Source organism: Penicillium verrucosum (genome assembly GCF_028828655.1).
Source record: "Penicillium verrucosum strain IBT 35672 chromosome Unknown utg000001l_segment0_segment0, whole genome shotgun sequence".
Taxonomy (NCBI): domain Eukaryota; kingdom Fungi; phylum Ascomycota; class Eurotiomycetes; order Eurotiales; family Aspergillaceae; genus Penicillium; species Penicillium verrucosum.
In genome coordinates, this window is record NW_026643210.1 from 8621976 (window position 1) to 8649038 (window position 27063).

At 47.0% G+C, this 27063-nt stretch overlaps 8 protein-coding genes across 8 annotated transcripts; 3 read left to right on the plus strand and 5 right to left on the minus strand.

Moving 5' to 3' along the window:
- Nucleotides 1–388: 388 nt before the first annotated feature.
- On the minus strand, nucleotides 389–1471 carry N7516_003092 (uncharacterized protein; the record flags this gene model as incomplete). Its single annotated transcript, XM_057215812.1, has 1 exon — nucleotides 389–1471. The coding sequence occupies one exon, from the start codon at nucleotides 1469–1471 to the stop codon at nucleotides 389–391; it is 1083 nt and encodes a 360-aa protein (XP_057077695.1).
- A 1762-nt stretch (nucleotides 1472–3233) lies between these two features.
- On the minus strand, nucleotides 3234–5480 carry sit1 (putative siderochrome-iron transporter Sit1; the record flags this gene model as incomplete). The annotated part of the gene is made up of 9 exons (XM_057215813.1): nucleotides 3234–3589; nucleotides 3658–3717; nucleotides 3785–4066; nucleotides 4116–4173; nucleotides 4237–4656; nucleotides 4720–4824; nucleotides 4880–5020; nucleotides 5079–5162; nucleotides 5238–5480. The coding sequence occupies 9 exons, from the start codon at nucleotides 5478–5480 to the stop codon at nucleotides 3234–3236; spliced, it is 1749 nt and encodes a 582-aa protein (XP_057077696.1).
- Nucleotides 5481–5918: 438 nt separating this feature from the next.
- Nucleotides 5919–8175, minus strand: N7516_003094 (uncharacterized protein; the record flags this gene model as incomplete). The annotated part of the gene is made up of 3 exons (XM_057215814.1): nucleotides 5919–6456; nucleotides 6522–7827; nucleotides 7878–8175. The coding sequence occupies 3 exons, from the start codon at nucleotides 8173–8175 to the stop codon at nucleotides 5919–5921; spliced, it is 2142 nt and encodes a 713-aa protein (XP_057077697.1).
- Nucleotides 8176–10248: 2073 nt separating this feature from the next.
- Nucleotides 10249–12801, minus strand: N7516_003095 (GcvT family protein; the record flags this gene model as incomplete). Its single annotated transcript, XM_057215815.1, has 1 exon — nucleotides 10249–12801. The coding sequence occupies one exon, from the start codon at nucleotides 12799–12801 to the stop codon at nucleotides 10249–10251; it is 2553 nt and encodes an 850-aa protein (XP_057077698.1).
- Nucleotides 12802–14106: 1305 nt separating this feature from the next.
- Nucleotides 14107–14917, plus strand: N7516_003096 (DUF202 domain-containing protein; the record flags this gene model as incomplete). The annotated part of the gene is made up of 2 exons (XM_057215816.1): nucleotides 14107–14766; nucleotides 14825–14917. The coding sequence occupies 2 exons, from the start codon at nucleotides 14107–14109 to the stop codon at nucleotides 14915–14917; spliced, it is 753 nt and encodes a 250-aa protein (XP_057077699.1).
- A 912-nt stretch (nucleotides 14918–15829) lies between these two features.
- Nucleotides 15830–16711, plus strand: N7516_003097 (uncharacterized protein; the record flags this gene model as incomplete). The annotated part of the gene is made up of 4 exons (XM_057215817.1): nucleotides 15830–15853; nucleotides 16208–16315; nucleotides 16382–16442; nucleotides 16539–16711. The coding sequence occupies 4 exons, from the start codon at nucleotides 15830–15832 to the stop codon at nucleotides 16709–16711; spliced, it is 366 nt and encodes a 121-aa protein (XP_057077700.1).
- A 2115-nt stretch (nucleotides 16712–18826) lies between these two features.
- On the minus strand, nucleotides 18827–20454 carry N7516_003098 (acyltransferase family protein; the record flags this gene model as incomplete). The annotated part of the gene is made up of 4 exons (XM_057215818.1): nucleotides 20274–20454; nucleotides 19587–20214; nucleotides 19395–19531; nucleotides 18827–19333 (listed from the first exon to the last, which is right to left on the minus strand). Exons 1-4 carry the CDS (start codon nucleotides 20385–20387, stop codon nucleotides 18827–18829), a joined length of 1386 nt encoding a protein of 461 aa, XP_057077701.1. The 5' UTR covers nucleotides 20388–20454.
- A 2435-nt stretch (nucleotides 20455–22889) lies between these two features.
- On the plus strand, nucleotides 22890–24682 carry N7516_003099 (SGNH/GDSL hydrolase family protein; the record flags this gene model as incomplete). The annotated part of the gene is made up of 10 exons (XM_057215819.1): nucleotides 22890–23091; nucleotides 23169–23175; nucleotides 23224–23260; nucleotides 23322–23374; nucleotides 23424–23548; nucleotides 23670–23757; nucleotides 23812–23905; nucleotides 23960–24019; nucleotides 24080–24316; nucleotides 24383–24682. 10 exons carry the CDS (start codon nucleotides 22890–22892, stop codon nucleotides 24680–24682), a joined length of 1203 nt encoding a protein of 400 aa, XP_057077702.1.
- Between the last annotated feature and the right edge of the window lie 2381 nt (nucleotides 24683–27063).

Here is a 27063-nt window from a genome sequence, read left to right on the forward strand (position 1 = left end):
TAGGGATCATGATTAGGAGCTGGGAAATAGGAAACCGCACCTGTGAGATGGGTTTATCATGTAGTGTTGCATAAACACTATTTTGCGTACACGAAGGACTCATTTGCACAGGACAATCGTTGTATTTCAAGGGCTTGAAGCACCCGGCCCTTTAAGAACCAACCTGTAGGTTAAACTCATAAGCAAGCATGTAAACACTAGAATATCGAAGATACGTACTCTGTGCTATCCCTATTCAGGAGTTGTAGTATCGTCATAACTAGGCATTGAGTATGAGAAAGGTGTTGGAAGAAAGAAAGATAGTTGACCTCTGATATTTCTTTTTGCTAATATATCAAAGAGAGCACTGACAAACACCACTTCCATGTAACGAATAAATCACATCAATTTATACAGTAATTCTGCTAGCCTTCAAATACTCATAATCCGGCATGGAATCCCGAGTAGCCTTCTCAAGCAGCTCAGCAATTTCATTCCCAAACTCAACACGCCACTGGGCAACCTCCGCATCAATATCAACCGATATCGGAGCCTTACCCTTAACAACACCCGTCGACTCCTCCAAAGTCGACAACATGATAGAAGCAGCAACTTTACCCGTCTCCACCTCCTGCTCGTCCACACCGCTCGTCCAGTTCTCAGATACATTCGTAGAGTCATTCCACTCAAACTGCATGGATGCAGTATCTAGACCAGTCTTCTCACAGAACTTAACCACAGCAGCGGGGTTATGAATCACATCATGGGCATCGATGACCAAAGGCGGGACAGGCTCATCCGGCTGCTCGAGACACCAGTTGAACAAATTCCGTGTCCATTCCATAGTCATGTTCGCCACGGACAAACCCTTAATACCATCCTCGTCAATAAAACCAGCCTTGGACAATTTCTGCATAGCGCGGTACAATGACGGATAAACTAGTGCCGGGTGACGGATGATGAAAGCCAACTGCCAGGTGCGCAGGTACTCGTCCGACATGAAGGTTTTGTTATTGGCCGAGAAAGTCTGCGAGGATCCGTAGCATTCTGGGATGGAGACGTGGAACTGTTTCAGTTGCTCGGGTGCGGGGGTTGAGGCACCGTCACTGGCGCTCGTGAAGAATCCCGGGTTGACGAACCAGAAGGCGTGTTCTTTGGTGAACATTATCTTCTTCTCGGCGCGGGCGCGGGTGGAGTAGTCTTCTATGTTGTTGAAGCACTGTTGGATGGTGGCTTTGAGCTCGGTCTTCTCCTCTGTTGTCCATTGGTCTAGTGGCTTGTGGATGCAACCGTCCCTTCTGGATTGCATGAAGGCATCGTAAAAGAAGTAGCCGCTCTTTTGGTTGGTGAGAACAGTGGGTTGGTTGCGGATGTTGAGAATCTTCAAGAGGAGATTCGAGGCCGTACGAGGTACACTGGCGAGGAAGATTCGGTGGGGTTGAACATTGTTTCCAGGGGCATTGTTTCCAGGGGCAATGGTAGTGATAGTCATTGTTCTAGCTTGACGTGATATGCATAGAATATGGTGGCTGAATGATAAGAAGCTTAACTTGCTATAAGGCAATGAGAGTGAGAAGAGATGGCAACATTATGGGGTCGGATGGCGTCTTCTCTCTTAAATAGATTCGATTCTCCTCGTCTAAGCGCTAGATCAGGGCTTAAAAAATCTTTTCTTCTAACTAGCCTTTTTCTCTGGTCTCTACTTCCTGCAGTCAAGTGGATCGAATGCATGCTGACATCTGCACCGTATTTACGTAAATTTGGACGGGGGGAAGCGGGAGGTTGCAACGGGCGACTAAGATGCTCTCGGAAACACAACTCTCTCATTGGTTTATATTGCCCGACAGTATTTTAGATCCCCCTTTTCTATCCGTATATAAGAACTAGTTAGTTGATTTGTTAACTATGGGGACAAAACGAGAGTACTAGTACCGACGGCAATTGCTCCGTAAATCTTAATGCCGAAGTTGACTAGCTTTATATGGCTATGTATTTCTATGCCATACAAAGTTAGGCTTAGACAGTGTGGAGGGAGAGAGGTACGATCTGCCAACTAACTACCTGCTTGAACGGTTGATGCCTGAGGTATGAACACAGAGGCCTAAGGCCACTATAACAACAAATATATCAAATTGAAATATATCACGTATAATTATATCGTATATAGAATTGATCGGAATAAAACAGATGATTTTATCTTTATAAGGTTCAAGACCAACTGTAGTTAGGTCTTATTATATTGTAGTCACATAATCTATGCCTTCCATAGTTAACTAGTCAATTAATTACCTTTACATACAACCACCACAATACATTAACTAGTTACTTTGTATGTCTTCATGATCTTATCTACTCTATAGACTCTAATAATTAGAGCGATTAATGTACATAGGTATAAAAATAAAAGACAAGTTGAAAATAGTATACAGATTAAAATTATATGCTTCGGGGGAACGGTGAGCACAGCGGTCGGGTTATATCCAATGAGAGAGTTGTTCCCCTATGACATAGGAGTCGCCCGTAGGTTGCTCCGATCGGTCTTTGTCGCTGTTTACCAACACCGAAGAGCGAGGGGCGGGGTACGACAGTGAAGATCTTCATTGGTAGCAGTACGTTAAACACGGAGTAATCGGCAACCGACTCCTTCGGGAAATATCCTTCGGGAAATATCAATGGTACGACTACACAGGCATATGGACCGATTTGGCCAGGTTCTTGAACTCCTTGTTACACCGGTGTATACAACAGTACAAGTTTAAATGTCGGATTCAGCGTACTCCGTATAACCTTGGAAATACCCCGCTTTTCCCTGATTGAATACATAAGGACTCTTCTTCTTCTCCCTGGTGCAAGGCAATATAAGCGATTCATTTGAATATAAAACATTCTAGCTTTTGAGCACTATACAATCTTTATATCTCTCTATTTTTAGGTCGTTAAGACGAAGCTTTTAGCACTACATAAAAATATTCGCCCTCCTGAGCGGCAAGTGAAGCCTTTTGTCGTATTCTTGCTCATTATGAATAATGATGTGAAAAGGACGTGACTATCGATAGATCGAGACTGAATAGAAATGTATGAACCGCTAATCACCTAATTAATGCTCTAACTTCTAAGATTATTTCGCAGTGACACTGAGCTAACAAAAAGAAACATAGTTGTACTTTGACAACATATGTTAAGTCAAGTTATGTTAAACGAAACCACGTCGCATACTCAACGTACCCCTGTTTCACCTAGGAGCAAAATTAGAATCATTCGCTCTCCTCATCTGCCTTGATAAGACTCTGCTCCTTCGTGAGTGTCGGGTTACGAATAACCAGGGCGAAGGCAATCAAAGGAACTGTCAAGCAGATACCCGTGATACACAACAGACGCTGTGTCTTCTGATAGGCGAGAATAACGTTGTCTCGGTCGGGCGTACCCACAGGGTTGGCCGCTGCAAACACGAGAGGCTGGGCATAGACATACGCAGCGAGGGTTTCGTTACCGAGTCTGTAATTCAGTTCGGAAGGCAAGACTTGGTTCCAGATTGCGCCGGAGATCGTGTTTCCAAGTGCGCTACCGACATTGTAGGCGGAGAGGAAGAGACCAGTGACCACGGCGAGATCTATGGGATTGTTAACACTCGAGTTCTTTGTTCATAGGACAAGACAAAGTCGGTTAAGGAATACTAACTTTCATGCTTAGATGCAACCTGGATACTGGCTTGAGCCGGGTAGGGGAACATTCCACCAGCTGGGAGGTTTGTTAGATGCGTTCAACCAACTCTGGACCGTACTCTGGGCCGAAGACGATAACTTACCAATACCTAACAGAACTTGCGCACCAATGACACCGGAATGACTAGAGCTCGCAACGCCACCTCGGAAATAGATGAGGATTCCGAACGCAACCATGAAGAGCATGGTTCCGGCCACGATGAAGGGCTTCAACTGGCGAACCTTCATGACAATGAGGCCGAGAACAACACCTGTGATAACGGAAACAAAACTGTAAAGAGAGGTGATCCGAGTGGCGCTGAGAATTGATTCGTCAAAGCTCACGTAGAGCACCGTGTAAAGGAAATCTCCTTGCAGGTACCACGCTAAAATAATGTTAAATCTCGATCATGGATGGTATTCTGACGAACGTACCAGTGTTGAGCATAATAGGGATTCCAAGGGCACCCCAGACAGCACGGTCTTTGAGAAGCTAGAACCAAAGCGAGTTAGTAAAAAAGAAAACCATGAGCGTGGTTTGGAATATTTGACTAACCTTGAATGGCAACATCGGGTATTGGCAGGTTTTCTCCCAGAAAATCCAGACCGGGATCAGCAAAACACCAATGACAAGTGGCGCAATTACCTTTGCTGTCTTCCACTGTGAGGTTACGCCTCCAGCCAGGGTGAATGGAACAAGAATACATGCCATCATGGCAATTAACAAAATGTTACCAACGATGTCCAGATGCGAGAACAGTTCTACAGCCAGTTGCCTTTTTCCAAGTAACTGCATCGAGCTCTTGTATGATTCAAGTGCCCCGGCCTTCTTTGCACGTCGCTGGACGATGAAAAGGACTGTAATAAGCGGGAGAGAGCACACGGGATAGATGATAGCAAACATGCCCATACCCCATTGCCAGTTGGTGACCTTGAGAACTGCAGTAGTCAAGTTACCGCTGATCCAGGTATTTATCTAAAATAGATTCAGTGAATTAATATGTTGTGGTTTGGTATGTGGGGTACATATAGCACTCACAATAAAGGGCAAGGCCGGGATGTAGGAGAATAGGAGACGAGATCGGCTAGAGGTTACATCGGCGATCAGGACTTCGACAAGAAGCATAATACTTGTGTATCCGATCTAGACAATATTAGACACAGATGGAGAGTTTATGGGCGGATGTCATATATCTTACCTGGTAAATAACAGCCCCCGCAGCAAAACCCTCTAAACTCTTTGAGCATGACTCCACGATAGTACCCACGGTATAGAAGATGATCGAGACAATGATAAGTTCTGCTCTGCCGAACACATCTGCAATCTTTGCCGCAGTAGGCTGTGAAAGAAAAAGGGTCAGCTGGTGTGATGAATTGTTGGTCCCTGGGGTTTCATACCTGTGCAGCAGCAGCGATGACGGCTCGAAGAACATTGATGGTTGCAAGAAGACTGTGTTTGCCGTAACTCTCAGTAGCATAGGGCTATCGAAAACATGGCGTGTCAGTATGCTTCATCCTCGTCGGTATGTCTTGACGTCAGCAATGCGAGATACGTACTTGGTATGTATAACGAACGGTTCCATCCAAGCCGTACACATAGGCGATCAAGAAAATGGCAAAAAACAGGCAGACCCGATCCGTCAATCGAAAGTGCGATGTAATAGCTTCGATACGACGAACACCCGGACTGCCTTGACCCAGCAGATTGGCAGGCTCATCTAGTGGGACGGCTTCGTTGCGGGGATGCTTCGAGTCCTCACTGATACGGTTATCAGCGTTCATCTCTCGAATGAGCGACATGATAATCGTGCAAAATGAGAATCGCACAACTCAGATCTCAGTTATGTAGAGAAGAAGAAAAAGAACATAAAGGAAAAAACAGGAAAAGACCAGGGAAAATATGATTGCCAAGAGACGGAAAAGTCTAAGATAAAACTGCCCACTCAATCTTATCTGATGGGCCAGTGACCCGACCTTCCAAGGTGGGAAGTGCCGAGACGCACTAACAGCGTTTGTCTGAGAAATCAACCAATCATGGAGCTTAGATTGGCCCCCACCTCACATTCAGCCGTGGCTCGCGATTATTATTTGACAGCCATCTCGCTCTAGACTTCCCTAGTGTCTTGGAATAATATCTCTTTCTACTTTTACTTCCGAGGATAATATATCGTATGCTCTTTCAAACCCTAACCACATGATATGTATACATACAATAACTAACTAAAGTTTTATAACAAATTAAATAACACCATCCTTCCTCAACCCTTTTACTTTTCCTGCCAAGGTGGGATTCTTCTGTTTTAGAAACTCCACGAAGCTATCCATCATAACAGTCTTCATGGCATGTCGCTCCTTCCATGGCTCAACCTGACTCGGCACTGTAGGTCCCGTATATACCTTCATCGGATGTGCCCCGGCCTGCAGCCAGAAATTTTGAAGTACCACAGACTGCAGCATTAGCATAGGATAGAGCTCGCTCCAGACTAGGTTACCCAGAATGCGCATTCGACCCGGGTATTCGAAGACTTCAATCTGGGAGTCTTCATCGGCAATGTCGCCTGCACTTCCGCTTGCAGTGGCGCTATCATCGAAGTCTGCGTCGACAGCCAGGACATGGCCTTGGAAGTCCCCTTTGAGGAGGCCTTTGTCCTTTGTGAAAGAGGCGCGTAATTCCTCGTCGATATATGAGCCCCCGCCCATGTTATCAATGAGAAGGAAAACAGATGGTGCTATCTTATGGCTCCACTCGTCCGAGGACCGGATTTCTTGGAAGTGTCTATGGGCAGCATTAGTCTCTCGCTTATGTGAATTTTGCGATGGGAAAGATAAGGGTCGTCGAACCTCCTTGCCGATTTCACGGGGTTAAATGTCTCGAAGCCTAGTTCTTTGCAGTCGAACCAATGCAGGTTGAGCAGTGGTTTCAGCTCGTCGGCGCCCTGGACGCCAGCACCCCATGCCGACAAGTGAGCTTCCAGGTCCCGCTTTAGGTTTTCCCACTGCTCATCGGAGAACATGTGCGCTGCGCGGTAGATTGCTAATCCGAAGCCATAGTTGTGTCTCTCCCACGGCTCCAGGCTCAAGCTCGCCTCGTGCGCCCGAAGGATTTTCTGAATCCAGGGCTGTATAGGTGGCTGCGGGGATGGCGTCCGGCCACGTATCTTTTCACGTAGTTCATCCTGTACTACCGTGCTAATAGAAAGGCGCTCGCGGCGGGCTGCGTCACTTTTATTCGCGCTTGGACCTTGAACCGTCGCGGCCTCGTTCTGAGCCTCGATACATTGTTTGAGTCGGTCAACCAGGAGCTTGGAAAACCCATAGTTGTCGCCTTGACTTTTTAGGTCCGGATTGTGTAGCCCAGCGATGATCTCGGAGGGCGGATGGTAGCCGTTATACCCATCCATGGACAGCCAAATATTGAAATCTGCCATTGTAACGACGCAAATGAGGTCGCTCCACCGCTGTGAGACATCCTTCATTTCTGGGGCGTCTGGATTTTCACCTGGGATCTCACTGAAGCTGTCCAATGCCCGTTCACGTAGTTCGGCAACGCGGGCCAGGACCCAGGAATGGGCAGTGCTGGTCATGACTTCGTACTGCGCACGAATGAATTGTTCCCAAAGGGCAGTAAGGCTAAGCTCGGGCGAAAGGCCACCTTGGGCCTTGCGCCGTGCATTCAAAGCCTCCTGCATTTCTCCCAAGTCACCAGATATACTGTTGAAGGTGTCGCACATGTTAGTGCGTATCTGAGGAATATTTAGGTACTCAAAGACAGCAATGACGGAAGTCAGATACTCATGGGCGATCGTGAAATGATCCGGGTTGTTGAGATCTTTTTCGTGCCACCGCGATGCAGGCACAGGGGCAAGGCCTCCCCAGAGGCGACTTTTGAGAAATTGTATATTCTGCCCAATTCGGCACAGCCCCTTCAAATCCTCCCGGTCCGTGATCTGCTTCATCGCCTTCTCCACAGTTGAAAGAGTGGCCTTGTTGAACGGCACAGGCGCCCACTCAGAACTTGGAGCCATGAACAGTGGGAATTCATCTTCATTGAGTAAAGCTAAATCGGTCTTCGTCCCGTTCGGTAGAATACCATACGTTATGAATTCAATAAAATGCAAGATAGCTTGCGGCTCAATCAAGGCATCCACTGATTTCGTTAGCGAGGTGACAGCGGCGCAGTGACAAGTAGGACCGTACCAACTGGTGAGTCCTGGCTCATCCAATGTTTCTTCGTGGTGCTGGATCCTTCGTATGTGGTAACGTCGAGGATGGAAGCATTTGGTTTGACTGGTGAGTCGGAATCTGTATGGAGTTCTCGCGCGATCTTGGCCTGTGTTACGCGTGAGGACCAAGGCGCGAGGTTCCGAGTATTGCGATGTGCCACCAAGCCAGTACGGGCACTGGCGCTCGCAACGCGAGATACCGCACGGGAAGATAGCCCCGCGAAAACACGGCGGTTGGCCTGTGGCAGGCTTCGGGAAATCCTAGCTGCCATGCTGCGTTGTATAGATGTGATCAGCAGTCGTGCAGATGGATGGCGATCTCAGGAGATAAGCTCGATCACTCGGGAGTTCGGGATAGTCAACCTGGAGCCCCTTTTAATCAGCCGCAAAAACCCGAGCTTGGTGCTAGCCGATCAAAGTTAGCCCACTTAATCAAATCTCTAGCGCGCGTTCTGGATGGGATATTAATTTCAAGATCCTTTTATGTCGACCAGGAAGTCATTTGATTTTGTTGAGATGATCCCATCTCCCGTGGTTTGCTTGCACACTGAGCGCTTGTTTGCTAGATTCAGAGTATAACTACCCTGGTGACTAGCATTGGTTTGCTTCAGGTCCACATAGTATTTTGTGTGTATAGTTAGTCATTTTAAGGATTCAAGTATCGCACCATTGTGCAACGGTTTAGGAGTTGATTCTTGCGGTTGGGACGGTTATGTTGGGACGACGATATGGCGGGTGTGGTTATTTTTGGATCAGTGATATACATAGCGTCAACCACTCCAACCCGATTCCTGATCTAAAGAGCAGGAGTAACCATATTCGGAAATAGGAAAACCCCTTGGAGCAAGCGATCGAGATACTTCGGCCTCCCCGGCCCACGTTGAGTGTATTACGTAAGTATATTGCCCCACCTGGGCACACACCACATGGCTGCATCCGCTCAATCTTGGCACGTCCGGGATATGCCAGAATCATATTTGGAAGATCTGAGATCATGATGGATTCAAGACAGCTCTACCTCATTTAAATGCTGAGCAAGCACTTGACAGGGCCAGCCTCCTTCGAGATTCAAGTTTTCAAATCGCTTAAATCCTTGAGACTCATAGTATTGAACCAATTTCCCATCGCCACCAGCATAGCAATCCACCCGTAGCAATGAGACTCCAGCCCCGTTGGCGAGGTCGCGTGCATGTTCCAAAAGACGTTTCCCAACCCCATTGCCAGCAAATTGTCGATCCGTGACTATTAATCGCACGTAAAGCTCAGACTCAGAGACAGGTGTCACATAAGGCATTCTCTCTCCGATAGCAAGTGCTCCTATGATAGATCCCGGAGCTCCTCCGTCCACAGTTCTGGTGAGTATATTGGAGGGTTGGCTTTGGTCTATTGGAGTGCCACCAGAAACCTTCACGGCCAGCCAAAGGCCATGACCGGTTGTTGCAAACTCTTTGAGTTGTTCAGCGCGTCGTGGATTCTCCGAGAACGGGCCTGCTCCCCACTGCCCAGTCCTGTCATTCGATGCAAGCCATTTGACTGCGGTATCTAGGAGATGGAGCACCGCTGGAACGTCGTCCACTGTTGCTCTCACGATAGCAATGTTGTGAGGTCCATTATGAATAGTGCTTTTGAAGACTTTTAGTGAATATCGGTGAATGGGCTTTCGCTTTTCAAAAGTTCTTCATTGATCTTCTTCTCGTCTACCTCTTCTTGGGTGGATTGGTCTTGCAAATAATAGTACTTACTTTGATGCCATTTATCTAATCAATCAGGATGGATATGAAGAGGGGTAGTTGTATAATTCGAATAGCCTCAATACACTGAACTAACTCGAAGATTTGGAGGACATCCGACCAAGGAATCACCCTACTTTTATACCAATATCTCACTTCACTATGCTAAGAGAAGAGCCTCCCCCAATGTCTCACTTTCAGGCCGTGTGTCCAAATCCCATTGGCTGAGATTGCTTGTTTCGGGGCAGTGCGTGCGGAGGTCCGCTATAGTGCATATAATCCATGTACATAGTTATTTGGGAGTAAGCACCAATCAAATTCTAGCATTTCTAAGTGCCTCATGAATGTCCCATGTTAGGTGTATATTCCATGAAATATGGCCGACTAAGGCCCGGAAGTGATACAATGAATCCAACATCTTGGCCAGATGAAATATGTCAAACGATGCGAAATAAAGCACATCAAATACACAGAGCTCAAATGATATTGTAGGGTGTTTGAGCTTACGTGCGAGAAAAAGAATATGAAGCGAAGTTGGACTACTGCATTATGTGCTATAATTATTGGTTGGAGATTGAAGCAATCTACCCATTTCTTTGAAAACATGCATCACTATCAAAGTCGTGACCTGAAGGAAGCCTGTGGTCCAGTCACCGAGGGCAAGCTATCCTGACTGAGACGATTCATCTCGGGGTCATAAAGCGACTCTACCTCAACAGTTGCCTTGATGCGCTTTCCGAAATACTCGATCTCCACCGACTCCCCTTCACTCACACCCCCAGGAAGCCAGGCGTAGGCAATTGGCTTACCAATCGTGTACCCAAATGCAGCGGTGGTTACATAGCCAGCCACTTTATCATTATAGAACACCGGCTCCTTGCCAAGAATCATCGAGCGACCATCATCAACGGTCAAAGCCCGCAGTCGCCGCGAGGGTACTTGGCTAGAAAGGCGTTGGAGGGCGGCTTTGCCGACGAAATCATCTTTCTTATTTGCTTCCACGGCATAGGAAACACCAGCTTCGAACGGATTGTGCTCTGTCGTCATATCCGTGCCGTAGGTCCGGTATCCCTTCTCCAGACGCATGGAGTTGAATGCACTGCGGCCTGCAGCGATGAGTCCGTGAGGTTTGCCAGCTTGATGAATCGTGTCCCATAGGCGTTGGCCGTTCTCGGCACTGGTTTGGATTTCCCAACCTAGTTCTCCGACGTAGGATTTCCGGATCATTGTAACTGGGATACCGGCGAGAATTGCTTTCTTTAGACTGAAGTATGGTAGGCCCTTGTTGGAAACATCGACAGTGCTAATTCCAGCGATGACATCCCGGGCGCGAGGACCCCATAGCCCGATGCAGCAGGTGTTGCCTGTGATATCTCGGACTTGGATCCATTTCCCGGGGGTTTTCTGTTCCTGAACTCGAGCTTCTCTGGTAAGATACGCCAGATCGGTTGCAGTGTTCGCTCCAATCTGGAACACATCATCCTCAAGTCGTTGTACAAAGATGTCACCCCGAATGTTTCCATGCTCATTCAGGAGAAGAGTATAAGTAACGGTTCCAGGCTTGGTGGTAATATCACTAGTAGTCAAGCGCTGAAGCAGACCGACTGCCCCAGGACCGGATACTTCGAACCGATGGAAAGCAGTCATATCAAACATAGCGACGACATTCCGCGTCTTCCACGCCTCGGCAGCAGAGATAGGCGAATGAAGCTGTGCCGACCAGGCATCCCGATCGACAGGTTTCCATGATGGCGGGAGGGACTTGACAAGATCTTTGTTTGCCTCATACCACCACGGCCGCTCCCAGCCTCCTGTCTCGAAGAACACAGCACCCAGCTCGCGCTGGCGGGCGTTAAATGGACTAACACGCAAATTGCGGGGCGATGCCCGCTGCTGAAGCGGGTGGAGAATGTCGTATATTTCGACAAAGTTCTGCTGGCCGGTCTCGGTTACGTAGTCTCGATTGAGTTGGACTTCTTCAAAGCGGGATAGTTCACATTCAGAAACGTCGATCTCGGATCGGCCGGTTGTTAAGATTTGTGCGAGGGCCCGGGCGACACCGGCTGAGTGTGTAACCCATACGGCCTCAGCTACGTAGAAGCCGTCGAGATGGGATGGTTGACCGAGTAGTGGGCCGCCATCGGGTGTGAAGGAGAATACGCCGTTGAAGCCGTCCGCGATTTCTGTGTCCTGAAGAGCGGGGAGGAGCTTCTGAGTCTCTTTCCAAGCTGGGTCGAAGTCGTCGGTTGTAAATTCCAGGCGAGAGGGCATGTTCTGCTCATCAACGTCTTTGGGCGTGAGCCCTAGTGATGATGCAACGACGGGCATTGGACGATGTCCGTAGTATCCGATGCCGTACTGCCCGCCGTGTTCACGGTAGTAAAGACGCTTATCCTGGTGCCGGAGGATTGGAAGTGCGGCATTCATTCCATTGGGCAAGCTGTTGATATCCCGCCCAGCGAGAGCGGATACTGCTGTGGTCTTTGCATACTGGTGCGCGAGTGGGAGCAAAGGGATGTCCACACCGACCATAGCTCCCAATTCAACCCCCCAGAACCCAGCGCAAGAGACAACAATGTCTGCCGGGATAGTTCCACTTGGAGTACTGACTCCGGTGACTCGCCGGCCATCCCGCTCAATTCCCGTCACGGGAGTATGGCCGAGGTAACGAACACCGGCCTTGCTTGTCCGTTCAATGAGCAGCTGTGTTGCTCGGGCTGCTAGTGCGAGCCCATCGGATGGGATATGCAGACCGCCCAACACCATCTCGTTATTCAAATGAGGATACATCCTGAAGCACTCCTCGGCGCTGACTAGCCGGGCATCGATGCCCCATGACGAGGCGTATCCATGTTTCCGCTTTAGATCCTCCAGTCGGGCGGGGGTGGTTGCTACTTCGAGACCACCTACTTGATTGAAGCATTTGTGTCCATCCTTCTCTATCGATAGAAGCTTCTCAACTGTGTATCGCGCGAGGTGTGTCATTGTCTTCGAGGGGCTTGTCTGGAATACGAGTCCGGGGGCATGTGATGTCGATCCGCCCGGCATGTGCAACGGACCCTGCTCGACCACAGTGATATCGTTCCATCCTCGAGAGACCAGCTCGTCGGCGAGGTTGGTACCCACGATACCGGCTCCAATGATGACAACTCGTTGTGAAAGTGACATTATTCTATGGGATTGTTATTATGATACATCCATTAGAAAGTGGCAGACACTCGTTCTATTTGTATATTCACATAGTTCATGAGTTGTACAATGTGTGACATTCTCGTACACTTGTTCCCATACCCCGCATTGGCGTACAATAATTATGTAGTGTATCTTGAAGCTGAAGATAAAGATATTACACCCCGCACGGGTTCCGGCGATGTAAAGCCGAGAACCGCAGTAACGAACACGGGTGTCATTTACCAGCAATCGGAATGGAGGGGTATAACGTTGGTTGCCCCACGTTGATATAACTAGGTCGATAATGAAGCTCATCAGGTCAATCATAATTGGCGAACCAGCTTGATGTGGCGCTTTTTGGGTTGACAATGGATAACATTTCCTTTTCGGGTCACGGGTCCTAATTTTAGTATGAGGGGGGCGTCATAGCTTGAGATTTCTCACTGTGGTTGGATTTTATTCATATTTCTTTCTATAGGCTGAGTAGTTATCCACTCAAAAAAAGACCTGTTATGTAGTCCACAGTTGTCCTCCCAGGGTTAATAGTTAAGGTGGTTGTGAGCACTGATACGTGTGTTTCAGGTGATAACAGACACCGGAGCGGAAAATCAAAACATCCGTATCATTCTCACGGGGTAAGGAGTAGAGGCACACTATAATATTTCACCATTGAATGATGACAATTATATACCAGTTTTAAAGTATAGTCGGGCTTATCCCGAGGTCACTATTATGTTCCTCAACGGGGCTTCCAACACAAAACATTGAATCAGAAAACACGTTAGATTTAAGCAACACTAGGATCTAACACATCTGTATCTTTTAGATTCGGGCTAGCTATTTGTAGTTAAGAAAACAGCCGATCCTGCACTAAATCATTGGTTTGTGAAGCCTTGAAGGATTGTCATTGGCAGCACATTCCAACATAACGGGGTGAAAATGATGCAATCGCCATCCTATGGCCCCTGATTGGTCAATGTGGAATTCAATGGAGGCGTACAATATAAGTATACAAGTGGATTGTATATAACTCCATACTAGTTTCAAATGCAAGATATATCGTCAACCTCTTTGTCTATACTCTATGAACTTTTTTGATACTAAATAATATCCCCAAAGAACAATATATATCCCCATACCTATGCGGGGCAAATGTTTGACGTTCGGCTGGAGCCGATCCCCGGGGAACCCAACAAGAAACAATCCCTGTCCTTAAGACCTTCACTCTTCCTCAAGACAAACTCACTCAGCTTGAGGACATCCCGCAATGCTATCATCTACATTTTCCTTCAATCTCTCATCATGATCGCGCCTCACGAAGCCTTTGTTCCTGAGGAACCGCCCAACGTAATTATGACCGACTCCCGCCCGACAGCCGACACCCGCGATAACGACCGCGAAGCATTAGAGCTCCGCTCAATCCAAACGCAAGAAGACAATGATTTGGACTACTCGACACCATCCGGTTCGTCTGGCGAAGAGCATCGCGTGTCTACATACCGGACTACGTCCCAAGCGGATTCCCGTAGACGCGAAGCCCGCAAGGGCCTTTGGGGCCAGCTCTGTCGGTTCTGGGCTCGACATGTCAATATAACCGTGCCGCAGAAGAGCAATCGAGATCACTTTGGTACGTTGTACTGTGGACACGCTGTTGACACTCTCATTGACATCATCAAAGCCCTAGAAAGAACGTTCCTTGCGTACATCCGCACCTCCACGGTGATCGCTATGCAAGGGGTATTTGTTGCGCAACTTTTCCGTCTACAACGGCCGTCTCAAACTGTCGATCGCCTGTCGTTTTACGAAGTCGGTATCCCTCTTTCGGTTGCCTGTCACTTCGTGGCTGTTATCGTCGCTTTGATAGGTGCGTTCCGGTTCTGGAGACAACAAAATGCTATTGTTCGCGGGAAAGTATATGCTGGAGGGTGGGAGTTAAACTCGGTGGGAATTTTATCATTTGGGGTAAGTCTCCCTAGGACGGTGGCCAGTCTTCGAATGCTAATTAACTCCCTACGCTCAGGTCATTTTGGCGAGCTTGGTTCTTATTATTATCATTTCGATCCAAATCAGTTTGAACCCCACTGCCCTGCCTTATCGAATATTATGGTCGTGAAATATCGTCCATGATTTTATCACACTGGCCAGGTATACATTTACATGACGAAGGAAAAGTTCACCGGAGATGAGCATCTTATTTAGCATATATAATTCTGACTTCATTATATGATCCCCATATTTCAACCTGCAATGCCGATCAAATATGTCTCTTACTTGTTGATCGTACTATCATTTCTATCTCAGAACAGGCCTATCATTGAAGTCATTCGGAATAGGTATTCTCCAGGAAAGTCGCATGTGGAGCCAGCTGGTCTTCAATACCCACTCGCCATCCCACGGAACTACCCCATAGTTCCGAAGTGTTCGCATGTCTTGCACACGTCCCTGATAGACATCAAACCGAACTCGTGTGGCAATGACCTTGGCATACCAATAGTCCTATAACGCCGCTGTCAATTCTAGGAGTAGCTATCGAGTATTGAAATCATTAGAGAGTACGAACCATGTGAAGAGACAAGGTGATATTGGCAGATGCCGAAGAGAGAGTTATGGATAGTCTAACAAACTATATCAGCTCTTCTATATTATGGCCAAAAGAGCTAGTTTTACCCACCTATATGTACTCCTAGCCGGCAGTAAAACATAAAAGCCTGTGCAGGTGAAGGGCAAGTCAATCTGAAGTGAGAGAGTGAGAGTTAAAATGATAAGAGACAAAGAGCCCAAACCCAGAGAGAGATGAGATGGTCTTGAAGTTCACAAATTTCATCTAATCTCACAACTTCATGTCTCCCCGTCGTTTGCCCCCGTTGTTTGCCCTCGTCATAGAACCTTCCCTTCCATCTTCTTTCTCCTCTTCTCTTCTTCTTCTCCTCTCATACGGTCGAAATCCACCACTTCTACGACACCACAATCTGCACATCCAGCCATCATTTCAACCTTCAACCTTTCTCCACCCTCTTCTTGAGCCATGGCTGATGCCAACCAGCACCCTGTAAGAGCCTATCTTTGTCTGCTTGCTGATTACTGTGTCTCCCATCCATAGTCTCACTATATTATCTCATGACCCCTCCCCTCAAACATCGATCCCAATAATTCCCACCTTTTGGAACGCTGTCGATATACCGCCAGCGGGCTTGAGCAGAACATGGTCTGATCCCACTGCGTGGGGGATTATCTTGCCTTCTCTGAAGACCCAACCCTCCGCACCATCTTCTCTTAAGAACTTCCCAACGAAGATCAATATATATATTCTAACACCCTCCCGTCTCTGTCCTCACCATATACCCCAGAAACCGCAGCACCAGCATCTCTATCAGGGACACGAAGACTGACTATCTTATCATAGTTGTGGTGCAAGCACTGTGAAGTGGAAGGACACTTGATCACCCACTGTCATGTTCTTTACCAAGACCTGACCAACTTCGATACGGCTGTTCGAATGTCCCAAGGCCCAGTGAGTCTTCCATCAAGGGACTGCTTAACAGAACGAAATATTGACATAAAGCGTTTGACATAATAGGGCGCTGATCGCAAGACAGCCTATCCTATTGCCCGCTGGGGCCGGGGAAAGAAGAATAAAGGTATATTCTTTGCAGCTACCAGAGCCATCATTCCCCATCCCCTATTAATATGGGTTGCATATCCTGTGAAGCAATATACTGACGTTTAGTACATAGTTTACGGCCCTGCTGTATTCGGTGCTGCGCAAGGTGTCCCTGGTCAGGGTATCGACTACCCAACAATCCCTCCCATTGCTCTGGACCCATTGGAGGCCTATGCTGCGTTGAACTACCTGCATCAACAATGGATGTATTGGTTGCAGTGCCGTGCTGCATGGTATGGATACTAGACTGGAGGAAATACCACACTGTGAAGGGAAGCATACGGTGACGATCGCGTTTTATTTTTTCGTCATATCTTGAATTAGAAATGTCTCGGTTGAGTTATTCACTATCAACATCCGTCGTGATGTGAGAATGGAACATATAGAACTTTGTAGATGTAGAAGTAGTAGCCTAGTATAAAGTTTGAGAGAGGACGAACCATGCCAAGACATCATTTGATATTTATAGGCGTACACAGAGGAATACATGGCTATGATATAACTATTCGAATTAAACTAGTTAATCACTTTGATATCTTACAACTTCTAGGTGTCATTATACATAGACGTATGTGGTCAATTTCAATGGGATACGAATATACAACCTGAAGCTTGGCGCTAGCGTACCCATGGATTCCCTAAGACTGATCACAACTCTGATGTTATACCCCACTGAGATTTCGTCAGTAAAAAGTACATACGTACTCTTTATCCTTCTCTTATAGAGGTACAACGTAGATGATCATTTAACGGAATAAAACTAAAGACCTATCAGAATAAAATAAAACTACCCGAAGCTCTATCAAACTAATAATAGCCGGCCAAAGCGCCTAACAAAACCGACATGTACTACATAGTTACCCTCGGTCTCAGTTCGGAGTAAATAGTTCGGAGTAAATCATTCGAAACCGTTTCAAATAAAACACCTAATCCATGCAAGTCTTGTAAGGCGAGATGATCATCCATCAAGCCCCACGCTGATTTCCGACTTTTCCGCCAGACACGGAGTGACCACCAACAATCCTACCTCTTCGGGGGATTGAACCAAGACATCTCGAAAACCACAAACGTGTCCTTATCGAATAAGACATGGTGTTTGATCGGCGGGCGATAACTCACCGAAATACTACATGCTCCGTGGTCTGTACAACATACGGAGTACATTATATCAACCTATATTGTATGCACTTAGTAACTACAACATAGTTACCCTGTACGTACTTTATTGTAAGGCCAGCCGTCCACTCCGAACCGGATCCCTTCGGTCCGCTCGCGCAAACTGGATCCTGTAGCCGATGTGCAGAGCGGATATACAACATACAACATACAACATACAACATACGTACAACAGTTGTATAACCGTATAATGATCTCAACTCAGCAAGCCTCAATCTCGAAAATATGGAACAAGGTTCCGTTGGAACGGCCCATGCTCGTATGATAACCCACATGGAATGGGAGGAACCCACCGTAGAAATCACGGGGGGAGAGACGGTTCTCGTATTGGCAGGAAAAGATACGGAGGATCGGGGGAGGAGGTGGAGTGGATACTTTCTCGATTGCTCACAGACAACGGTGTCCAAAAGCGCCCGCGGATAGAGTGTGGGACGTGGTTATATCGGTTGTGGGTACGAAAGCGAAATCCTCAGTTAGGGTCTTGGCGCGCATTGGGCCGCCCGAATACTCTCGAAAGGCGTTAAGTCGCCAGGGTTGGATTCCTTGGCAGTAAGGATCCAGCCTTATTTCGAGTGTTCGGATGGCTTGGCGGCTGTCAGGGGAAATGACATGGTTCTTGTGGTTTTTGGTAATACCGTGTTTTTGTATTCATTATTGTAGTGGGGTCTGGTGTCAATGGTTCTTTTTCGGAGTTAAGGGTTTGTCGTGCCCCCTTTTTCTTCTTCTGATCAGGGTGTTGGATGTTCAGCACGAGTCATGAGACTTGAGGTCTGGGTGCTTAGGCAGGCTGTGTGACGTGGTACTCGGCAGTTGGTGTTCACAAGGTTGATTTAGGGATTTGGTATTTATACAAGTCATTTGGGTATTGATATTTATGTTCATATGTACAATCCGAAATTATCCACCGTCACGGACAGTCCTCGGCTTGATTGTCTCCATTTTGTAGAGAGAAAAAGCCGGAAAAGATAGAGGGGCAGGAAAAACAAAACACCAATCATGATCTGAACAAATATGACAAAAATACGCAAAGGAAAGAAACAAATGGTGAATCATAGAAAAGAAATGCAAGATATGAGGATGTCAATGTAATAGAGTGACATATAGACACTTGATAGGAAGCTCAGGCCGCCAGGGCATCACTTCTTTAAGGAATCGTTTCCACGTCTTTACCACAACGCTCCGAAATTAAGCTGTCTGCATAGGAATGCTAGTCATGGGTAGCTGGGGTGGAGCTTGCTCACTCTCCTCAAACATCCACTTCTCCAATTTTTGCGCCATGCGCGCACAGAAGGGGTCAACATATCCCGTCCACAAAGTGGCACAGAAGTATACCAACACGATCCAAGCCGGGATACTGATAGCCACGACCCAAGGGGCGCGGATGGGGATCCAGTGCGGGTGAAGGGGTTCACCGTCCTCGCCGTAGATCGGGTTACCCTTTTCGTCGACGATATCACCGTCCCAGGGCTGACCGGTAATTCCGTAAAGCATCCAGCACAGAACGGTGCGGAGGAGAGTGCCGTGCACGAGGTAAACGGCGAAACTCTGTTTGCCGAGCCAGAGGAGGAGGCGGCTGGAGAGGAAGTCCTTGGTGGAGGGTGAGATATAGATGGCGAAAATGATGAGGTCGACACCCAAGGCGGAGTAGCGTCTGCCGACGTTGACTTTCGGGGGGGAAGATGTAGTGGGAGGCTTGTTCCATATAGGTTGACCAAGTGGCCCATTCGGGGTGTTCGCCGGGGTATGAGCAGACGATGAGACCGAGGCAGAGAAGGAGGCCTGCTACGATCTTGCGACCCCAGCTGTGACGTTCGACGAATTCTTTGAAACCGTTCTCATATGAGAGATCGCTGAGGAACATACCGTAGATTGCCTGCATTTGGAAGGTTTCTGTTTCTTCGTTAGTACCAGGGTGGGTATTGTTGAGGTTTGACGTAGAACTTACCCGTGTTTTTAGCTGCGTTTTGGTGGAAGTAGAGGTACATTCCCAGATAGATGGCCACACGGAATCGGAATTTGCAGAACATGGTTGCGCAGATAAGGACGTAAATCAACATAGATGCCTGGAGCAGCGGGAGCAAAGCCCACTGGTGGTCATCGTATGCCATATAACCCGTGGTCCAAACTTCAAGGAAGGTCTTGAACAGCCGGACGAACTCCTCCCAAAAAGTAGGCGCCAGGTCGACGGCTGCGTAACGACACCACCAACAGTCGGAGCGATTAGCGGCGATGAAGGCCCCAAACTGTGCCATGACCCATGAAATGAGCAAGGCGATGGTAGCAGGGAAGATCAGGCGAGGTGGACGGCGGAAGGCACTCTTGCCAACCGATGTAAAGGATCCAAGGATATCGCCATTGCGGGACTGTTTGAGCGGCTTAAGAGCGCAAACGTAACCAGTTAAGAAGGCAAAGATGGTGACACCCAAACGACCCTGCCAAGGGATACGGAGGACGGGCCACTGCAGAATTCGGGGAGGGTTGTCAACATCGTCGCGGGGGGCGAAGAGGTCATAATCCCATGCTCGGGCTAGATGAGTGAGGATCACTAGGAATGAGGCGATTCCTCGGAGACCCTATTGATTTGATGTCAGTCACCAGTTTCAATCCCTATAAGGCTGAGATGTGAACGCACATCAATCCACTTCACACTTTTCCGCGGATCACCTTTCACCGATGAATCTGCGGACTTCCAGGGAATGTTGTCCAATATGCGCGAGTAAATATGGTTGGGTTGTATGTATTCCATGACGAGTGTTGTAACGAGTGAATGAGAGACCGAACGAGTCCGATAGGATACTCGGGGTGTCTAGTAGGTTGGTTGGAATCGAAAGTCAAATGAGACCATCAACATTGAACGTTGAAGCTCCAAAGAGATGCCTAAATGCAAAAAAAAAAAAAAAGAAAAGAAAAGAAAAGAAAATGCTGGTTAAAAAAGAAATAGGAAGGGACCGAATAAGGTTTAAGAGAGGCTTGAAATGCGAAATCTCCCCGTACAACATAGATCGCACAGAAAAGTTCCAAAGGAAAAAGTGATCAAGATAGGAGAATGGGGTATATGTAAGAGAAATCCGAAGTCCATCCCCCACGAGTCGAAGATGCCAAGTAGAAAACGGGGAGGCGAATTGAGGCCACTGGAGCTGGGGAATTTACAATTTACAACTGTATCGCGTGGGGCTTAAGTATACAAGTGTAACAAGTGTAACAATTGTAACAATTGTAATACCACTCCTGTATTGTCATATGTAAATTATACATAAGATGCATAAATCTAGTCCGCTCGTTTACCGTATTCTGTTGCCTTCTACGGAGTTAGATCAAGAGAACGCGTCCAGGGTAGATAGGTAACTGGCATGTATTGTATGTACCAATACATAGTTATGCCGTCGGGGATGAGCATTATCCTGCATACTCCGTTCCCGGACTCCATACAAACAAGTGAAAGGGGTTAACCCAAGTAGCAGATTGAAGCTATCTCCAGCCTCTCACAAATTAAGCTATTAAATAGATGTAGAAGCTGACGACGCTTTGCACGAACTAGTATAAAACCAACCAATCAAGAGCTATTATTTTCCCTCTATAAACCATGGGCTCAAGGCCGCCTCAAATTACGCCAGATCTTGGCATTTCTGGCACGTCGCCCCGGTCTCGATTTTAATTGGTCAAACTCATACTCAGCGGCAATTCGGAATTTAGGTTTCGAATTGATTTTCTTTGAAATTCGGTTACGTTGGCCTCTTTCCTCCCGTATCAACGTACTAAAGGGGATCGAAGGGGACGGAATTCAAGGAAAGTCAGCCCCCTATTTCCGCCAAATACGAAACCGAGGACCCTAGACATGTTCATGCGGTTTTACTCTGTATGTTGTATACTAACTACGGAGTATAGTTATGAAGTATGAACTCCATATGAAGTCTCCGTGTTGTATGGGGTACGGATAGGTTCCAACGTTGTATGTTGTGCACGTTATCTGACACTCGGACTCCGTAAGGATCGCCAGAGCCGTCGGGAACTTCCCGACACACAACCCCCCATGAACACAGTTTCAGGAATGGTGAACAGGAGACTCTACAAAAAGCACATTCCGTTTCCTTTTGGAATGTGACACTTGAAGTTAATTGATTTGAAGCGAAGGGATTTGAAACATACATCGGAAACTAAATAATATCACATTCAGCCAATAATGTAAAGGAACCTCTTGGCTCCCGCTAAGTGGGATGACTTATTCAGGTGCCGTGCTAGGTGTGCTAGACTATTGAAAGAATGGGTCTCGAATTTGAACCCGAAATTAATTCAACTTTGTATTTGTTTATTTGTCCTATGACAGTTGATCGTCCAACCCTGAGTCTTCTTGTATGTTGTACGTACTCCGTACGGAGTCCATTAACCTCGGTCCTCGACCACATGACAGTATACACAAACAACGTGGACTGAACCTAGTTATTTTAAGTCCCAATCAACTTGCATATATTATATATCTGCCTTCTGTCTATTATTAGAACCACAAATCAGCATAATCTCTGTAAGGCTAGGGGGGATATGTAGCTAACGTGATGCACAGCAAAAAAAAAAAAAAAAAAAAAAAGGAATTCAAGCCCTATGGGGATCTTCTTCCCACTACTGCCAGCACAGTGCATCTTTGTTTAATCGAATGGGCATTAGCTCGGATCTTGGCGACCCATTTATTTGACAAAATACGAAACTCTGCCTTTCAGCCCTGGAGGGATTTATATAGAAAAGATCGTCTTTCTCTCCTACATGGTATTATAATATATGTGCAGGGGTGTATGTGGTGGCTATCCATACATATGTATGTAGCTGTCTATATCCCCGACTCGGGCCTAGGTATTGACGTTTAACATACCTCATACGTACATATATATATCATTCGGGGTTGAGATACTCTTTTAGCCACTGTGCGCTTTTTCTACTAACCGTTCTCGAGCTACCAATTTCCGCCTCGGGGTGGACCGATACCCACTATTATCAATTTAGAAAGATTTAAGGGTCAGGAAATTGATCAGATAGATGGTTCTCAGAGGATACTGTAATTGATATGACAATACCCAAAAAAACACACAAACTTGGCAAGACCGGGTGGTGGCGGGCCAAGATCACGCAATTTTGGTTTCAACCCGACACATCCATTTACACTCTGAATTTACCCCTTAGTCAGGAGAAACTTGATGAGGCTTAGGAGCGTAACAGTCGAAGAACCAGAATTCGCGTGGGAACAACTCTCACTTCCAAAATGCGGCTTGGACAAACATTTACGGCCTTACTTTCATGGGCCTTGGTTGCTTCCGCCACCATTCTCGAGAACGGTCAAGTGAGAGAGAATGCATACCCAGGCCAGTTACAACCGGTGACTCTGGACGATTCGTGGAGGGACTATCCTGCGGATGCTCCGGAGATATCTTACAAAGGTCGTTGGGATAGCCAACACATTTCTTGTATGTTTCCCCATATCCCGCTCCTCTTCCCCGGATTCTGGCTTTAACCTTAATACTAACCTTGGATTGATACTTAGGGTGGTCGTATGTATCACATTCTCTATTATTTTATCGGTTTACTAATTAACTTAGTGCACCGGGAATCAAAGTCGAGTTCTCTGGGGAAAAGGTACGTCTCGTCCATTCCGGTCAACCTTAAAAATGGGTCCACATACTAACTTCCATTGTAGCTTGCTGTCCACTTCGGCCCAAGCACCGACACAGGTGTTCTAGTAGCCTACCGGTATGTATCATCTCCCTCTCTATGTATTCATTGCCCTAATCGTCAGCAGGATTGGCTCTCTTGACTGGCAATTCTCTAATGTCACCGCCTCGTCAACCTATCAATTTGTTGGTCCAGAGTCAGAGCTCAAAGATGGCGATGAACCCGTAGAGAAAAACACATTTGAGATGAGAGGTACGTGTTCCATCAAACCAGTGGCAAGGTCTATATACTAACCACACTGCAGTGACAAATTGGGGCATTGGATAAGTCTCACCCTGTCGTTCAATCTGTTCGTTGCTTACCGTCCACACAGTTCAAATCGCTGGCGTAGCTGTCGCGAATGACGCTGTCCTCACTAAGCCCCCAACCTTCGAGAAGAGAGTTGAGATCATCGGCGGCTCGTGAGTCTTCCCATCTTCACCACCTACTCTTCCATGCAACTAACTGTCCCGAAGACTTGCATCTGGACAATTCGCCACCTATGAGACACTCTCCTCATGGTCCTTCCTCTTCGCCAACGGCTTGGGCAATGTCGAATATGGCATCACAGTTAGTCCACTCATACTTAAGAATCCTCGATCCGATATGCTGACAGTCTCACAGGCCTATCCCGGCGTGTGTCTCGCCGATGAACAATGTTACAACGGCGGCTCTCGCGGCGTGGTATGTCACCAGCCCCGTGTCTTCACTAAGAACTTCACCACCAACTAACAACACCACTAGGGCTGGTACTGGCATCGTGCCTCAGACCCGGGGTCTCGCGCACATTCGATCTACGATCGCAGCCCCGAGAAGTGGGACGTGAAAGCAGAGCAACCGGCCGACCTTGTGATCATCCAGATGGGCGGTAACGATCACCGTAAGCCCAACGAAATCCCCGGCAGGGATTACTACCATGCCTACGTCGACTTGGTGGAGGATATCCACTCTAACTGGCCTAATGCGATCATCATCCTCATGGTATGTCTTGTTCAATTTAGAACTTTGACTGTAAATATTGATGGTCATCTAACTAATCTTCAATAGTCTCAATGGGGAAGTTTCACCAAGGAAGGAAAGAAGTACGTCGGTAGCACTTACTACCAGGAAGAGACCCGGGAGGTCAACGAGCACTTCAAGGACCGTGGTTTCGTCTACTATTTCTCCACCGAGGGTCTGCTGCAACATAACGATATCAACCCCAAGAACCATCTTACGGATGTGGGTCATGTCAAGATTGCGAGTCACTTGTTGCAGTGGGTTAAGTTGATTCTCAGGTGGAACCTTGAGCCCACGGGTGAAGTCGCCGCTGGAACGACGTACTGGAACGATCAGCAGGAATACTGATCCTTCTTTCTGGGATTGAAATCGGGGCTGGGTAATGATCTGGCCATTGTACATTTATTTTCTTTTCATTACTTTGCACAGTATGGATAAACTGCAGGATCACATATAGAACATACAGACCGCCTTGCATGGCATTGTACCTTTTCCGCGGTTTTTTTAAGTTTGCTACTGAAAGTAGGTAGAATGGTGGACGTACTCTGCTATGCTCGTGTTACTTGTCTCTTTACTTTGCCTTGTTAAGATGATCCCATCTCCCGTCGTTTCCTTGCAAACTAAGCGTTTGTTTGTTAGATTCGGGGTATAAATACCCTGCTCTCCCTACAGAACAATTCTCTTCTTCTTCCTCTTCATCATCTTCTCCAGTAGCTAATAGCTACAACAACCCTCTCGCTGGAATATTAAAAATATATAAAATGTTTGACACGAGGTTGAAAAGAAGTACCACATACATAACAGTAACAGGTTATGAGGATGAGGCAAAAACTATAATTATTGTTGAACAATCTCTCATGTAAGCATACATGATGTTTGCTACAGACTGAGCCTTTTCCTAATTGTTTGCTATTTGCAATGATCAGATGGTTTTTACAGGGGATATAAACCCTGCATGATTAAGTTTTAGCAATTAAGAATCTTACTCCTGCTTTCTACCCAGTACACAGTATTTACTACATCAATTATACATTGCTATGCATCTTCATCCTCCCTTTACACATCTTGACAGTTCCCGAGGTTGTCATGTTCCCAACGCCTCTTGACGCCGAAGCACTCTTCATATCTCCGTTGTGTTCATGCCACGTCACAGAAAGGCATTTAGAAACATCTCCGAACGAGGTCCACCACCTCCAGTGTATTCATCAGTCCCTTCATCTCGCGGTTCTGACATCTCTCGACGGCACACTTTATTCCCTCGCCTTTGAAGCATTGTTCAGAGCTTAACACGCAAGCCCTACCTCAACCAAACCCCACATTCGCTTCTAGCATGAATGTACGTTTATTGCTTCGTAAATATTCATAGAGTTGTGCCAGCCTACCGACAAGGTTGCGCTTTCAAAAAAGACTCGAGAGGTATGACGACCTTCCAAGAATGGAAGTGAATTGCCATTTCGCCTACTAGAGCAGGCGACGACATTATTTCTCAACATATACGCACCGCGCGAAGACCCGGATTTCAGAAAACCATTGGTTATAACCAGCGAGGATATGTACCTAGAGCCATTGAAGCAGTGCGGGATACCCCCTCAGTGTCTTTCACTCACTGAACCATACAATGCCTCCTGATGAACAATGTATGGGTTTAGATTACGAGAGTGGAAAAAAGCAGAAGAAGAATTGTTAATTGCTAAAACTAAACATGCAGGGGGTTTATATACCCTGCAAACCATCTGAACATTGCTCACAAATAGCAAATAGCAAACAATATCAAAAGGCTCAGTCTGCAGCAAACAACATGCATGCATGCATGGGAGATTGTTCAACACCTCCAAAGCAGGGCAAAGGGGACCGGTAGGTGACGTGTATCTCGCCATTGTGGTAACGCGAGCTTGAGGACGAATTCGTGGGGTCTCCATCCGGATGCTACTGAAGAGAAGCTGCTATACGGTTGCTCGGCATGTTACTGGCATCGAGCTCGATACCCGTCTGATCGCCCGGCAGTTTCAGTGCGAGGTTCTCCGCCGGGCTGCGAAAATTGGGAAGTGACCGAGTCCGTCGTATGCTGTTAGCACGGGGGGGGGCAAGGACTGCTTTATCTAATTGTCCTGTCGTACTTGCTGGTTGAAGCACAAAGTCAATGGACCCATGAGGAGAGAAAATAAATACCGGAAATTATACTGACGTTGTCGTTTACCCAAGGGTGTTGTATAATGTCGCTTTTAGCTGGATCACGTTTTCACCTTGAGACATCGTAACATACAACATAACTAGTGAGTGTAGGCGCAGCGAAAGAGTTGCAAAGCTACCATGATACCGGACGGGTTTGAAAAATTATCCGCAAGTCCTCTATCCTCGAGCACTTGCAGGTATGTTTTGATTTACCGGAGCCTGTAGTATCTACAGCGGTGCAGGATCCTCATGGAGCCTTGGAAACTAGGTGTGGACTTGATCTACACCTATGATCTGACTTCCGATCTGGGCCCTATCATTGGGCATCAAATTCTCCACAGCACACCTCCTTTTCAGCTCAGAACCCTATTACCACTGCGACTGTTCTATTTACGTCCAACTATATTCCAGGTATTGACCGCCAACTCACTGACCTATTCTATTCACAGTCATCCAATCGGCTCCAAAACTTCGATCATGAACAACTTGGGCTGTGGGGACTGCACTCTTTGGTATGGCATTTTAGTGTGCCCTCATTCCGGAGCGAAGAGGCAAAG